General features: G+C 47.5%; 1 protein-coding gene across 8 annotated transcripts in view; it reads left to right on the forward strand.

Annotated features, from left to right (window-relative positions):
* The window catches only part of FMNL3 (formin like 3), a 104,068-nt gene that overhangs the window by 37,345 nt on the left and 53,917 nt on the right, over window positions 1–12,806 (forward strand). For all 8 annotated transcript variants that reach the window (XR_014215000.1, XM_082205507.1, XM_082205506.1 and 5 more), the window contains exons 2-3: window positions 9,425–9,508; window positions 12,080–12,160. Coding sequence is in view for 7 of the 8 variants with exons in the window: in XM_082205507.1 (XP_082061633.1) it covers window positions 9,425–9,508; window positions 12,080–12,160 (165 nt within the window). In the remaining variant the exon portion in view is untranslated. The remainder of the gene's footprint in view (window positions 1–9,424; window positions 9,509–12,079; window positions 12,161–12,806) is intronic.

Here is a 12,806-nt window from a genome sequence, read left to right on the forward strand (position 1 = left end):
TGCCTATGGGTATCCATGTATCACTGGCACTGAACTTTGAAAAAGCTTAATGAGATTGGAGCTGATGATATTTGTCTGGACTTTATTCCAGACCTATCTCCATTCATGTTCCAGATCCTACCTTCTAGATCTCTTTCCCATTTCCCCCTTGCATAGAATTGCTTCATCTGTTGCCCTGATTCAGCAGTAAATAATATATTTTTCCAGTTTATACTTTTGACTTTTTTTGCATCTTAGACTTCAATATTATACACACTCATTTGGGATTAGTTTCCTTTGAACGCAGTGGGGCTTCCTTCTAAAAATAAATGCATAGGTCTGTACCGTTTATGTTTCACATTTAGATCTTAGCCCTGCATATTTTGATTTCTTTACTGTACCATATCTCATTTTTCACCACACTGGTCTTGTGAGGTAGGGTATTTCTGTTCCATTTTACATGATGGGAACGTAGTCTGACATGTGTTGAAGATGGCCTCCCAGGTAATCCACGGCCAGGTTAACCGTTGAACCCAGCTCAGTTCCAGAATCGTGACACTGTGTGGGTGCCAAATTCCTTGTTTTGGTGCCCCCCCCCAGCCTTGCAACAAACATAGTTTGGCTTGAGGGCATGTTGCCATAGCAACTGCTCCCTTTAGGCCTACAGTGCTGATAAGGGTCTTTGCAGGAGTCTCACAGGGTGTGCAGTCTGAATGCTTATTTCCTGCTTTCAGCAAAGAGATATTGTGTGTGCGTACATGGGGAGGCAGAGAGTGTGTGCCTGCCATTGCCACAAAAGGTGTCCCACAACATGAGGCCCACTTTAGAACACGGCAAGAGAATGAATAACAGTATGACTCCATCCCGCCATTGTTAATCAGGAGTTCCAAAGAAGGCCTTCCAACCATTATTTCTGGTCTACTAGATTCTCCTTTAGGGCGAGAACATGGGAACTTCAATCTGTTTCTCTCGCAAGAGGCCTTCTAGAAAGGAAAGTGGCCAAGATCTAGCAGTGCTTAACACAGGCTGCCAGTTCATAGGGTCATTTTTGCAAGCCTATCAAGGACTGGAAACTTCATCTGAGATTTACTGGCTATCATTCCTGAATCAAAGCCAAGAAGCACCATCTGTCTTGCCCAAGTTGTCTCCACAATCTGAAAAGGGAACCTATTCTACCCACCCACCCGGAGCCCGCCCAGGTGCCTGCAGGTGCTGCCTCTGGCATCCATTTCATGTGGCGGCAAGGCAGAAAGACTCTTTAAGCTAAAAATCTGGCATGCTTACCCAGAATGCCTTGCTCCTCCTCCCAGCCCCAATTCTATCAGTTCAGGAAATAAGTGACAGCACCATTCCGTGTCTGCGGTTGATGAACCACAGGAAGTTGGTTTAGACAGGAAACATAAGTCTTTGTGATGCAGTGAGACTTTGCATAAATGAAATTACCTCTTAGCACCACAGTGACTTTGTTAGTAAAGCTAAGGTGCCTCTAAGCGTGGCCAGGTGTGAGGAGATGGCAGCCACCGGGTGTGCATGACAAAGCTAGCCAGAATGCACTTCAGGCGTGCATTAAAAGTATGGCATTTCTTTGTTGGAGGAGGAAACCACAAAATTCGGATGACTGCAAATGTCAAAGGATGGCTGTGTTTTGGTTTGCATTTTGTTTCAGAAGGTGTGGATTTGTTAGGTTTGGCTTTAAATTTCTCCTCCATCCTTACCTGATAGGAAGAGGCTTCCTTCGTTCCTCCTGGGTTGAGGTCAGATGCCTCTTCAGCTGCTGCTCAGGATGGGACGAATGTGGCCTTTGGAGGGTCATGAGGGGGCCAGGCAGGCTTTTGTTTCTGATTGTCCCAAGTGTATGTCCAGGACCAGATGAAGGCTCCTTTTGAAGGCTCCTTTTCCGTTCTCATTGCCAACAGGTCATATTTGGTTTCTCGTGCCTGCCAGGTTCTAACCAGGACTCCTGGAGATGTTTAGTCAGAGTCAGCATGCAGCTGAAAATCTAGAGGAAGAAGAAATACAGTGGTGCCTCGCAAGACGAAAAGAATCCGTTCTGTGATTCTCTTCGTCTAGCGGTTTTTTCGTCTTGCGAAGCAAGCCCATTGACGGATTAGCGGATTAGCGCTATTAGCGGCTTTTAGCGGCTTATCTACTGATCGGATCAGCTGATAAGCGGCTTAGCGGCTTAGAAAAAGGGGGGAAGGAAAAAAAACCAGCAGGAACTCGCAAGACATTGTCGTCTTGCGAAGCAAGCCCATAGGAAATTTGTTTTGCGAAGCACCTCCAAAACGGAAAACTCTTTCGTCTAGCGAGTTTTCTGTCTTGCGAGGCATTCGTCTTGCGGGGCACCACTGTACTTAACATTTCTCCAGCAGTACAGTGTGTTTCACTTACATTGTCTCAGGGATCCTTTCAACAGTTGTGTACAATAGGCCACAATCAGCCTGTTTACAAATAGCAAACTTAATTCTCCGACTGCCAACCCTTAGCCAGAATGGCACCATCCACAAACTACAGGAGGGGAAACCTCAGATTTGCAGAATCCCAAGGTTTGCAGAAGTACAAAAAACACTTTTGGGGGAGACCCTGTAATGAGGACTATTAAGGACTGAGCATGCTCACTGGCTGCACAAAGTGCTGAGTGACTGACGATGGAAGGGAGGGTTGAGAAATACCGGTACTCGGTACTGCAGTGTTTTGGTCCCAGTTGTCATTCTCTCTGTGTGTGTGTTTCAGAGAGAGAGAAACATTACACTCTTAAGCATTATACTAGAACATGGGGTAAGTAAGTCTTACCATGCTCAGTAGAATCGGAAGCACATTATACTAAGGGTGTCTCCAGACTGTCAGTATTTTATGGGAGTGATTCGGTTGAATGCCAGAACTTTAGGTTTATGCATCAACATGCTCTTTTTTAAATAATAAATAAATAAATCCACTTTAAATAAGCAAACAAAAACCTGGGCTTCTTGCAGTCTGGAAAGTGATGAGACAGTGCATTGAAAAATGTGGGATGAATGAATGGCTAATGAGAAAATGTATAATCCAGATGAAAAACTCATTGTAGTGTAACTGCTCTGCAAACAAATCAAAGCGAATTCTCAATAAAGACTGCATATAAACTCAGCCCTGCATAGGCTTTGTGGAAGCAAATCAGGATGAATGCTCCACATAGAGGTCATTTGGAGGGGCCCTAAGGATAAATCTTTCAAAGGGCGTCAACATTGCAACTCTCTGGCTCCATCCTTTGGCCAAACACAACCCCCCGCAAATGTTGGGCCCGTGGCCCCAAAGATCATGTGGTGAGGGGACATAAGAACTCACTGCTGAGGTGACAGGGCATCACACATCAATGTGAAATGGCAGAAACAAAAGTACTAGTGTTCTGATATGTTTGAATCTTCGTTAATTCATTAAATATTTGTAATAAAATAAAATGTAGCACTTGGCTGCAGGAATTCCACCCTCGGTTTCTGTCAGTGGGGGAGCTGCCACAAAATGTCCCAGTGGGGGCTGCCCTCCCCTGCTCCCTTCTCCCAATTAACCTCCGTCTCCAGGGTCCACCCCCATGACATCACCAGGGACCACCCCCAGGTTTCAGATTTGGCTTCTGAACTAGGATTCTTCTGACCAACAGTGGAGGTAAACCCAACTAAGTTGGTGGCCGTCTTCATCAGGGAAAGCATAGCCCCCCCAACCCTGTTGTCCACAACCCACAGTCTTTGGTACCACGAGTGGCAAGCGCCTTATTGGATCCATTGAGGGCATCTAACTGGCTTGTGCCACCCCTGGCAAATTCCTCTGCAGCCCTAGGAAGCAAATCCCCTGGGTAGGGCCAAGGGGCTGAGTCACCAGTGGCTGCTACTGCACCCGGCACAGCTGCTTGGGCCTCTCCTCCCCATTCCCTCTAAATTCACAGCGCAGGACAGTTGTGGGTTGGGAACAGGATAGTGGAGTACTAGAAATGATTAAGACCAGATGGCATGCATGCCAGAGCTGCAAAGGAAGGAGTGTGCCTCTTATTTCCCCCCTCAAAGTTTATTCTTCGACTAAGTTAGCCTTGATGGTTTGGAATTGGCATTACTTCTTAAAAAGTAATGGGCATAGTCCCTGGGCATCCGCTAGGTGGGAATTTGGGCCCTGCAACCCATTTGATGTTGAGGCCCCTGCAATGCACAGCCGTGCCTCTTCCGTTATCGGCATGGGGAGAAGTAAGAAAGATTTCCATAGCTGGCAGCTGCAGAGGCCGAAGGGGCTTTGTTGAGAGCAATTTGGAGGAATGCGATGTGGGCCCTTTGCCTTCTCGTGGTTGCTCTCGTCACTTCTGATTCCTTCCCCGCTAGAACAAAAGTGACTTTGTTGAGACTCCCGTCCTCCTTGCATTTCCAAGGAGTCAGAGAGCGAGTGAGTCAGAGTCTGCCTTTTCTGAGTAGAACTGGCCCCGTTATGAATCAGTTCTGGGTGTGTGTATAGATGGTACCCTGGACTGGGCGGAAGCAGGAATGGTAGGAAGGAATAAATGTGTGCACGTTCATTGTCTAAAGGGCAAGTTTGTGAATGGTGCAAGAAAATGTATGGGGATGTGCATGAATGGGAACAGGAATAAATGGTGTGTTAATTTTTTTCCTATGCCACCTTTCGTACCTAATAACAAGGAGATGCGTGAAACCCAGGAGCAATCCATTGACAAAAATCAGACTAAAACGGCAGACACTTAAGTCAATGGCAGGTAGTTAAAAGAAACCAGGTGGTATAAGCAACCAGCAAAGGCATCAGAGAACAAATGTGTTTTCAGCAAGGACCAAAATTACATTAAAGGAGGTGCTTCCCTCAGTTCACAGGGGAGATGGTTCCACAGAAAGGGCGCCACCACTGAAAAGGCCATTCTTCTGGGCACCACTAGGTAAATCTCTAGAGTTTGTGGTATGACCAGAAAGGCCCTGTCTGACTGTCTTAATGCAGGGGGCAAGCTGATATGCAGAATGGTACTCCTTCAGCCAAGCTGATCCCAAGTTATTTAGGGTTTCATAGGTAAAAAGCAACCCATAAAATCTGGCTTGGTGGCATATTGGCAGCCGCTAACTGCTATGGACCTGCTCCTTTGCGGGGAGCGAAACCCTCTCTAGGGTAACCAAATACAGTGGTGCCCCGCAAGACGAACGCCTCGCGAGACGAAAAACTCGCAAGACGAAAGGTTTTTTCGTTTTCGAGTTGCTTCGCAAGACGAATTTCCCTATGGGCTTGCTTCGCAAAACGAAGCTTGCCCCCGCACCCTGGACCTCTTTTGAAGCAAGGGGCGGCAACGGGGAGAAGCGATCTTCTCCCCTCCGCCCCTTGCTTCAAAAGAGGGGACAGAGGGGAAGGCGCCCGCACCTTCCACTCTCTCCCCGGACCCCTTTTGAACCAAGGGGCGGCAACGGGGAGAAGCGATTCTCCCCGCTGCCCCTTCCCTTGCTTTAAAACAGGTCCCCTCTGTCCCCGGACGGTCTCCATAGGATTCCTATGGAAAACCGTGCTTCGCAAGACGAAAAACTCGCAAGAAGAAAAAACTTGCGGAACGAATTAATTTCGTCTTGCGAGGCACCACTGTATCCTATTTCCCAGACCCAGGAACCACCTAGCCTCTAGACTTCTATCTTGTTGGCTCTCACTCAGTGGTACACTCAATGGGTGTGTGTGAGAGTGTGTGTGTGTGTGTGTGTGTGTGAGAGAGAGAGAGAGAGAGAGAGAGAGAGAGAGAGAGAGAGAGACTTATGTATGTCTGTATGCATTAGTGTGTGATTGGGACAAGATTATATTCTGTATGATGGCAATGTGGGGATAAGTGTTTGTGTGCGACTGACTCATGTTCTCCCGTATGAAGAGAACATTAGAGCAGACTGCTAGAAAGTGGGTTGCAAGAATTTTCAGATGGGCATATTCCCCTCCGCCCCAGTTGAACAAGTTCCAGGCTTTGAAGAACTGTGTTTGTTAAACCCATTATAACATGACGCAACTTTTCATTTTATTTAATTTTCCTGTGTAACCTGAGACCTTTCTTTACCCGTCCTCTCTGTTATTGCATTAAAGCACTCTCCTGGGGCTGGAAACCAGCACCGTATTATCTGTTGGTGTACACTCACAGCCTTCTCCACTTAGATCAGCAAATTCTCATCTTCCTCTAGATTACCAGTGGGGAGGCTGAGGCACAATGCCTCCAGAGGCGATGTTTTCAGAAAGCTGTACTGTGGAACTGCCTGCCACAAGGAAATAGTCATGGTGAAATATTTAGTGGTTTCCCCAAAAGGGATTGATTAGATATCCACAGAAAATGAAGCCGGTGATTGCCAAACCATTATACCAAACTCATAACAGGACAGGGTGAAACCCATCTCATAATATGAGGGATTGATTAAGGTGAGGCATTGACAGGTACAGACTGTTCTCTGCCTGTGGGTTTCAGGCATCCCTTGAAAGCATCGCATACACTCATCTCCTTTGTTGGCATATTCCATCTGGCAATTCTCATACACGTTGTTCAAGAGTTTTCCTTTTCCTCCTTCCCCTTTTCATATAGGGCAAGGGAGATGGGTTAAGGGGAAAGCCTGAATTAGAAATGCCATGTGAATAGTTCATTCAATTAAAAAGGCAATGTGATGTTTTGATCTCTTTATGGGTGGTGGTGGCGGTGGTGGTGGTGGTGGGGAGAATACTAGATAGTAGTTGATTATTATTTTTTTAATGCCCAGAAACAAGAACTATGCATGAGACATTTGGGGCTGGAGCCACTGAGGGGCACATAACCCACTTATTCTTTGGGTTTCTGCATTAACAACAGTTTTGAGTCCAGAGCAGTGACTCATGAAGAGATGCAAAGGAGACCCTCCCCGAAAGTGGGCAATTCTACTGCACCTCTGCATTGGAATCCAGTGACACCCAGCAGATTTATTCATGGGGGGGGGGGCTAATTTGGAGGAAGCAAGTCCAGAAAAGTGAATCATTTGGAGATCTAGCAGGCGGCCTTCTCTGCAGATGGCATTTTGGGCTCACAGGAGACTTGAACGATGTTCATTCATTCGTTCTCCAGTTCATCCATAGCATGCTAGCAGCTTTCTTGTAGCAAACAGGTTCCACCTTGACCACTGTTGACAACGAACCACAGGCAAAAAGGGCTGAAAGCCACACGTCTTGGTTGATACCGTATTTTTTGCTCTATAAGACTCACTTTTTCCCTCCTAAAAAGTAAGGGGAAATGTGTGTGCGTCTTATGGAGCGAATGCAGGCTGCACAGCTATCCCAGAAGCCAGAACAGCAAGAGGGATCGCTGCTTTCACTGTGCAGCGATCCCTCTTGCTGTTCTGGCTTCTGAGATTCAGAATTTTTTTTTCTTGTTTTCCTCCTCCAAAAACTAGGTACGTCTTATGGTCTGGTGCGTCTTATAGAGCGAAAAATACGGTAATTAAAATCTCCTTCTGGACTGGAGTGACAGCTCTGCCCAGGAGGCAATGCAGGAAATGCTTATTTCCCAAAATGCTTATTTCCCAGCTACCTTGCAGTGCTTTGACAGCATCCTGCCTCCTCACAGTAGAACCCAAATTGAAGTTCATGTGGTTTCAAATCCAGGTCTTCTTGCCTGAAGGGCAGAGTGGGGAATGCTGCAACCTTTAGCTCTTCCTGGCTTTCTTATACCCAGAAGCTGCTCCTAGTATCAGTTTTCAGTGTGAAGCTCTGGAACAGGGCTGTTCTGGTAGCTGAGGGCACCACAAGCCATTCATGATTGTATTGGAGTGAGTCATGTTTGGTTTTATTTTTAGAGATTTCTTAAATTTCCTGCAAATGAACACTTCCTTGGCTTGGTAGAGGAGATATTGCAGGCACATTGTACTGCTTTTATAGTCCAAAAGTGGCACACATGTTTTCAAAAAAGCTATAAATAAATGTCCTAATTTCCTCCTTGTATGAAGGAGACGTGGTGCCTCTTCTCTTTTCCCTTACTCTCTTGAATTTCTTACTGCAGTACAGGGAAATACTATTGAGCATGCCTGAGTCTTTTACCAAAAAGTGAGGAGCGTTATAAACTCCTAGACTGGCTGGTGCAGGGTTGGAGAGGCAAGGACCTTGAATGAGGCAAGGACCTGGAAAGGGTCAGCCCTCCCGGCTTTCAGATTTAACTACAAGGAGTAACTCTGCTGGCTACCAGCCTGTGCCTCTGGCAAGGGGGAGTCATGCTTCATCTAGATGTTATCAAGGATGGAGAAAAGGGAGAGCTGAGAGACATAGAAAAATCACTGAGTACCTTGATCTTCATCTGGTGTGTCACACCAGAGAGGGAAGCAGAAAGGAAAGGATAAAGACAGGGAGACAGAGAGGAAGACACATGTAGGCTAAAGGATATAAAAGCATGATTTATTTATTTTTGCTGCATTCCTGTTCACCAGGAGCGGGTAACCTTTTGGGCACAAGTGTAGGGGTGTCATGTTTCAAAAAGTAAAAACCAGGACATCCCAAAAGTTGTTGAGTTCCTTTCCTTTCAAAAACGCCAAAAAACCCTGTGATTTTTTTTTATTGACTTGTCTAAGATCCAGGGCAAAGCGCCACATTTCGAAAAATCACCCCAGATGTCAATTCCACCTTTGAAATCCAGACGTATGACAGCCCTACACAAGGGAAACCTTTGCAGCCTTGGCTAACCTTCTGAGGGCCACTAGTGGGTGTGGCCACCTCTCATGCACATTCTCACATGCAGACCCAGGCAGTAGACAGATGGCCGCACAGAACACACAGAGTGGGGTTACTAGCCCCTCTCCATTAATCAGAGGGTTGGTTTGATGATCAAGCAGAGAGGGCAATGTGTATGCCCATCAGTGGACTGGGATGCGCCCACCTCAGCACTGTGTCTACTTTTGGGGGAATCTTTCTTTCTTTCTTTCTTTCCTTCCTTCCTTCCTTCCTTCCTTCCTTCCTTCCTTCCTTCCTTCCTTCCTTCTTGACAAATTGACTGAACTGGAGTTAGTTAGCTATCCCTTGCTATAAAGTCCAACCTGAGAGAAAGTCTCATTGAACTCAAGGTCATCTCCTTCCGAGTAGGCAAGCTTAAGATTGCATTGTAAATGTGGATCCATGTTGCACCTTTGACATTAAAGGGGGGCCGTTTCTTGAAAAGGTCAAAGGCCATTGGTTCATTTCAGTAATTTTATTCCTGGGTTTGGCATGTTTTTGATTAAAATACTGGACACTAGACAAGTCAGTAGATTATTGTGCTGTCCAGACCAGACCAGTTTGCCAGCCTGACCCATCACCCCTAAGTCAACACATTGCTGAAAGTAACCAATATGCTCCTTGACAATCCCATGTCTTGCTTACACTTTCTCTTGAAAGTGGAAGTCCTTCCATGCGTCCCAGAATGTATTCCATGGAAGCACTCCAAGAACTCCATCCACACCACCTGTCTCTCTGCTCCTCTCCTTAGAGCTCCATGAACCTCCCTCCTGACAAGGCTCGTCTCCTCCGACAATATGACAACGAGAAGAAATGGGACCTCATTTGCGACCAGGTAAGGTGGGGCTGGGGATGTGGGTGGCGCTGTGGTCTAAACTACAGAGCCTAGGGCTTCCCGACCAGAAGGTCAGCGGTTCGAATCCCTGCGACGGGGTGAGCTCCCGTTGCTTAGTCCCAGCTCCTGCCAACCTAGCAGTTCGAAAACACATCAAAGTGCAAGTAGATAAATAGGTACCGCTCCGGCGAGAAGGTAAACGGCATTTCTGTGCGCTGTTCTGGTTCACCAGAGGCAGCTTAGTCATGCTGGCCACGTGACCCAGAAGCTGTACGCCGGCTCCCTCAGCCAATAAAGCGAGATAAGCGCCGCAACCCCACAGAGTCGGTCACAACTAGACCTAATGGTCAGGGGTCCCTTTACCTTTAAGGTGGGGCTGCCCGGTGGTTGTTGCTGATGGGGTGAGATTCCACTCTGTCATTAAAGCTACAAATCATATCATGGCAGAGGCTGATGACTCAGACAGGGTCACTGCCAGAAACAGCTTCATCTCCCCTTGAGCTACAGTTCCTTGACTCCCTTTAAAAGAGCAGGCCAGATCCCCTTATCAGAATGCATTTTTCCTACTTGACTGCTTAATTCTTTGTTGTTATGAGAATGGTATCCCTGTTACCCACATGATTAACGGGAAAACGTAAACATCTGACCTCCATGTGGGCCTGTTTCAGGCCATAACATTATTTTAGCTATTTATATACTGCACAATTACCAAAGTTTCTAAGCAATGGAAAAGCTCTTCCATTTGATTTCGAGGTTGCTTCCATGCCGGGCATTTACTGTGGAGCATAAGTGTTTTGCTCATGTACTTTTCACGGGGCATCTGCACAGCACCATGACCAGAACATTCGGCTCCTGTGCATTCTGCCACCTTCCTGCTGAGCTCGGAAAATTCTACAGGCCCCTAGCTACAGTGTATAGACGCACCCAGCTACTCATAATACACTGTGATACGATTCCTCCCTGTCTAATCAAGAAACCCACAAAATTTAGGTTCAGGAGAAGAGAGTGGGGTGAAATTGTCCCTCCATTTATTTATCCCTATGTTATAAGCAACTTGGAGGTTCTTGCAGATCAAGGTGCTGATAATGGCATAGGAGTGGTCCACGTCATTCTTTCCTAGTCAGTTGACAAATCCTATTAGCAGCTCTTTGTGCCTCTGCAACAGTAGCAGCAGCCAGCATGGGTATCTCTGTGTGTTGCTGTCCTCTTAAGTCCTCTCAGGTCCCAGCCAGCATAGCCAGTGGTCAGGACTGATGGAGGGCATTAGGTTAGGTGCCCCTGCTCTTTAAGGGAAGCCTAACAGATATGTGGGTTCATCATCCAGGTTACAGCGATGCATTTGTAGTAATAAACCAAGAGTCTATGTTCCATAAATCACCTTGGAGCCTATGTTCCATAAATCACCTTGGACAGTGACTGGGGAATCATGGAATAACGTTTTTCTCCGCCTGTGGGTTCCCAGCAGATGATGTGGCTTTAGACCGATCCAAAACCATGAGAAGGAGACCATAGGTTCTTACAGCCCAGTTCTGTGTATGCTTATTTAGAAGTTAAGTAAAGTCCTTTGAGTGCAGTGGGGCTTGCCTAAGGTTGCAATCCGAAGGGGAAAGGTGCAGATTTTGCTAGCATTTGAGCAAGACAAAAGGCCACAGAAGAGAATGTACCGTATTTTTCGCTCTATAGGACTCAGTTTTCCCCCTCCAAAAATGAAGGGGAAATGTGTGTGCGTCCTATGGAGCGAATGCAGGCTTTTGCTGAAGCCTGGAGTGCAAGAGGGGTTGGTGTGCACTGACCCCTCTCGCTCTCCAGGCTTCAGGAAGCTGTCCGCAAGTCTTTGGAGCGCTGCGGGAGTTCCCGCCAGGCTCAGAAGGCTTGTGGATAGCAGCAAGCTCCGGGAGCGAAGGAGAGGTTGCGCGCAACCTCGCCCCCGCTCCTGGACCCATTCTGGGGGCTGGGGTCGGGGGGCACTCGGGCTTTCCCCACCCTCAGCCCAGCAAGCTCCGGGAGCGAAGGCAAGGTTGTGCGCAACCTCACCGCCGCTCCCAGACCCGTTCTGGGGGCTGGGGTCGGGGGAAACTCGGGCTTCCCCCGCCCCAGCCCCGCGGCTAAAAACTAAGCCAAGACAGTGAGCGGGATCCATCTCGCTGTCTTGGCTTCTTTGCTCTTTGGGCCTGGGGGGAAAAAAATAATTTCCCCCTTTATTCCCCCCCCCCTAAAAACTAGGTGCGCCCTATGGTCCAGTGCGCCCTATGGAGTGAAAAATACTGTATATGGGTGGAGCAGAGAGTGGAAATGGCTTTCCTTTCAAGCTTATTAGATATACAGGCATAAAGGAGCATCTGGAATTCAGATTACCCAGGAAGAGCAAGCCACCAGACAGCGTTGTCATTGGGGCAAGTCAGGGCAACACTAAGGCTTGCTATGTTAACAAATAAATAGTGGGGACCTTTCCCCTGTGGTGACCTAGGCTAAGCTTGGCTCTGTGCTTTTGAAGACCTAACAATCATTATTCCTTCCCTCTGCTTCTTTCTTCTTTCTTCCTCTTCCCTGCCCACCCTTGACCTGGAACAGGAACGATTTCAGGTGAAGAACCCACCCCACACATACATTCAGAAACTGAAAAGCTTCCTTGACCCAGGAGTCACCCGGAAGGTAAGACGCTCAGAATATTTAATGTATGCAAGTTCCATTCACAGATTACTTAAAATGGTTTACAAGACTGGAAACATCAAACAAAGCATTGGCCATGCAATATGATAGTGATGCCCTCCAGGGCAGCCCACTCAGGGCATGTTGCCACAAGAGGAACAACCTCCCTTCTCCTCCCCTAGCCCACTGCTCTGGGAATTCTCCAAACACACACCCCTGAGCCAAAATGGAGTGGGAAGTTCTAGCAGGACTCCCATGTGCTGTCTCCCACTAGCACAGCTACTTGGTTGGCGCCAGTGGCGTAGCGTGGGGGGTGCAGGGGGTGCAGGCTGCACCGGGCGCAACATCTGGGGGTTAGGGTTAGGGGGCGCAAATTACTTGCCTTGCCCCGGGTGTTGACAACCCACGCTACGCCACTGGTTGGCGCCAAGGCCGTTGCTCTCCCTTTGTTAATACCACTACCAGACTAGGGTGAGGCGGTCCTTCCATTTGAGTATTTCTTCAAATAGAGGCCTTAAAACAGAACATGAAGCTATCCTAGGCCAAGATATCACTTGCCCAGGCAGGGCCCTTTCCAATGAGACAAGATACTAGTCCTGAAAAGCAAACTCTGGGGCTAGGCTTTATAGCAGAGGTGGAGAACCTGTGG

The sequence above is a fragment of the Podarcis vaucheri genome (assembly GCF_965113315.1).
Source record: "Podarcis vaucheri genome assembly, chromosome: 2".
Taxonomy (NCBI): domain Eukaryota; kingdom Metazoa; phylum Chordata; class Lepidosauria; order Squamata; family Lacertidae; genus Podarcis; species Podarcis vaucheri.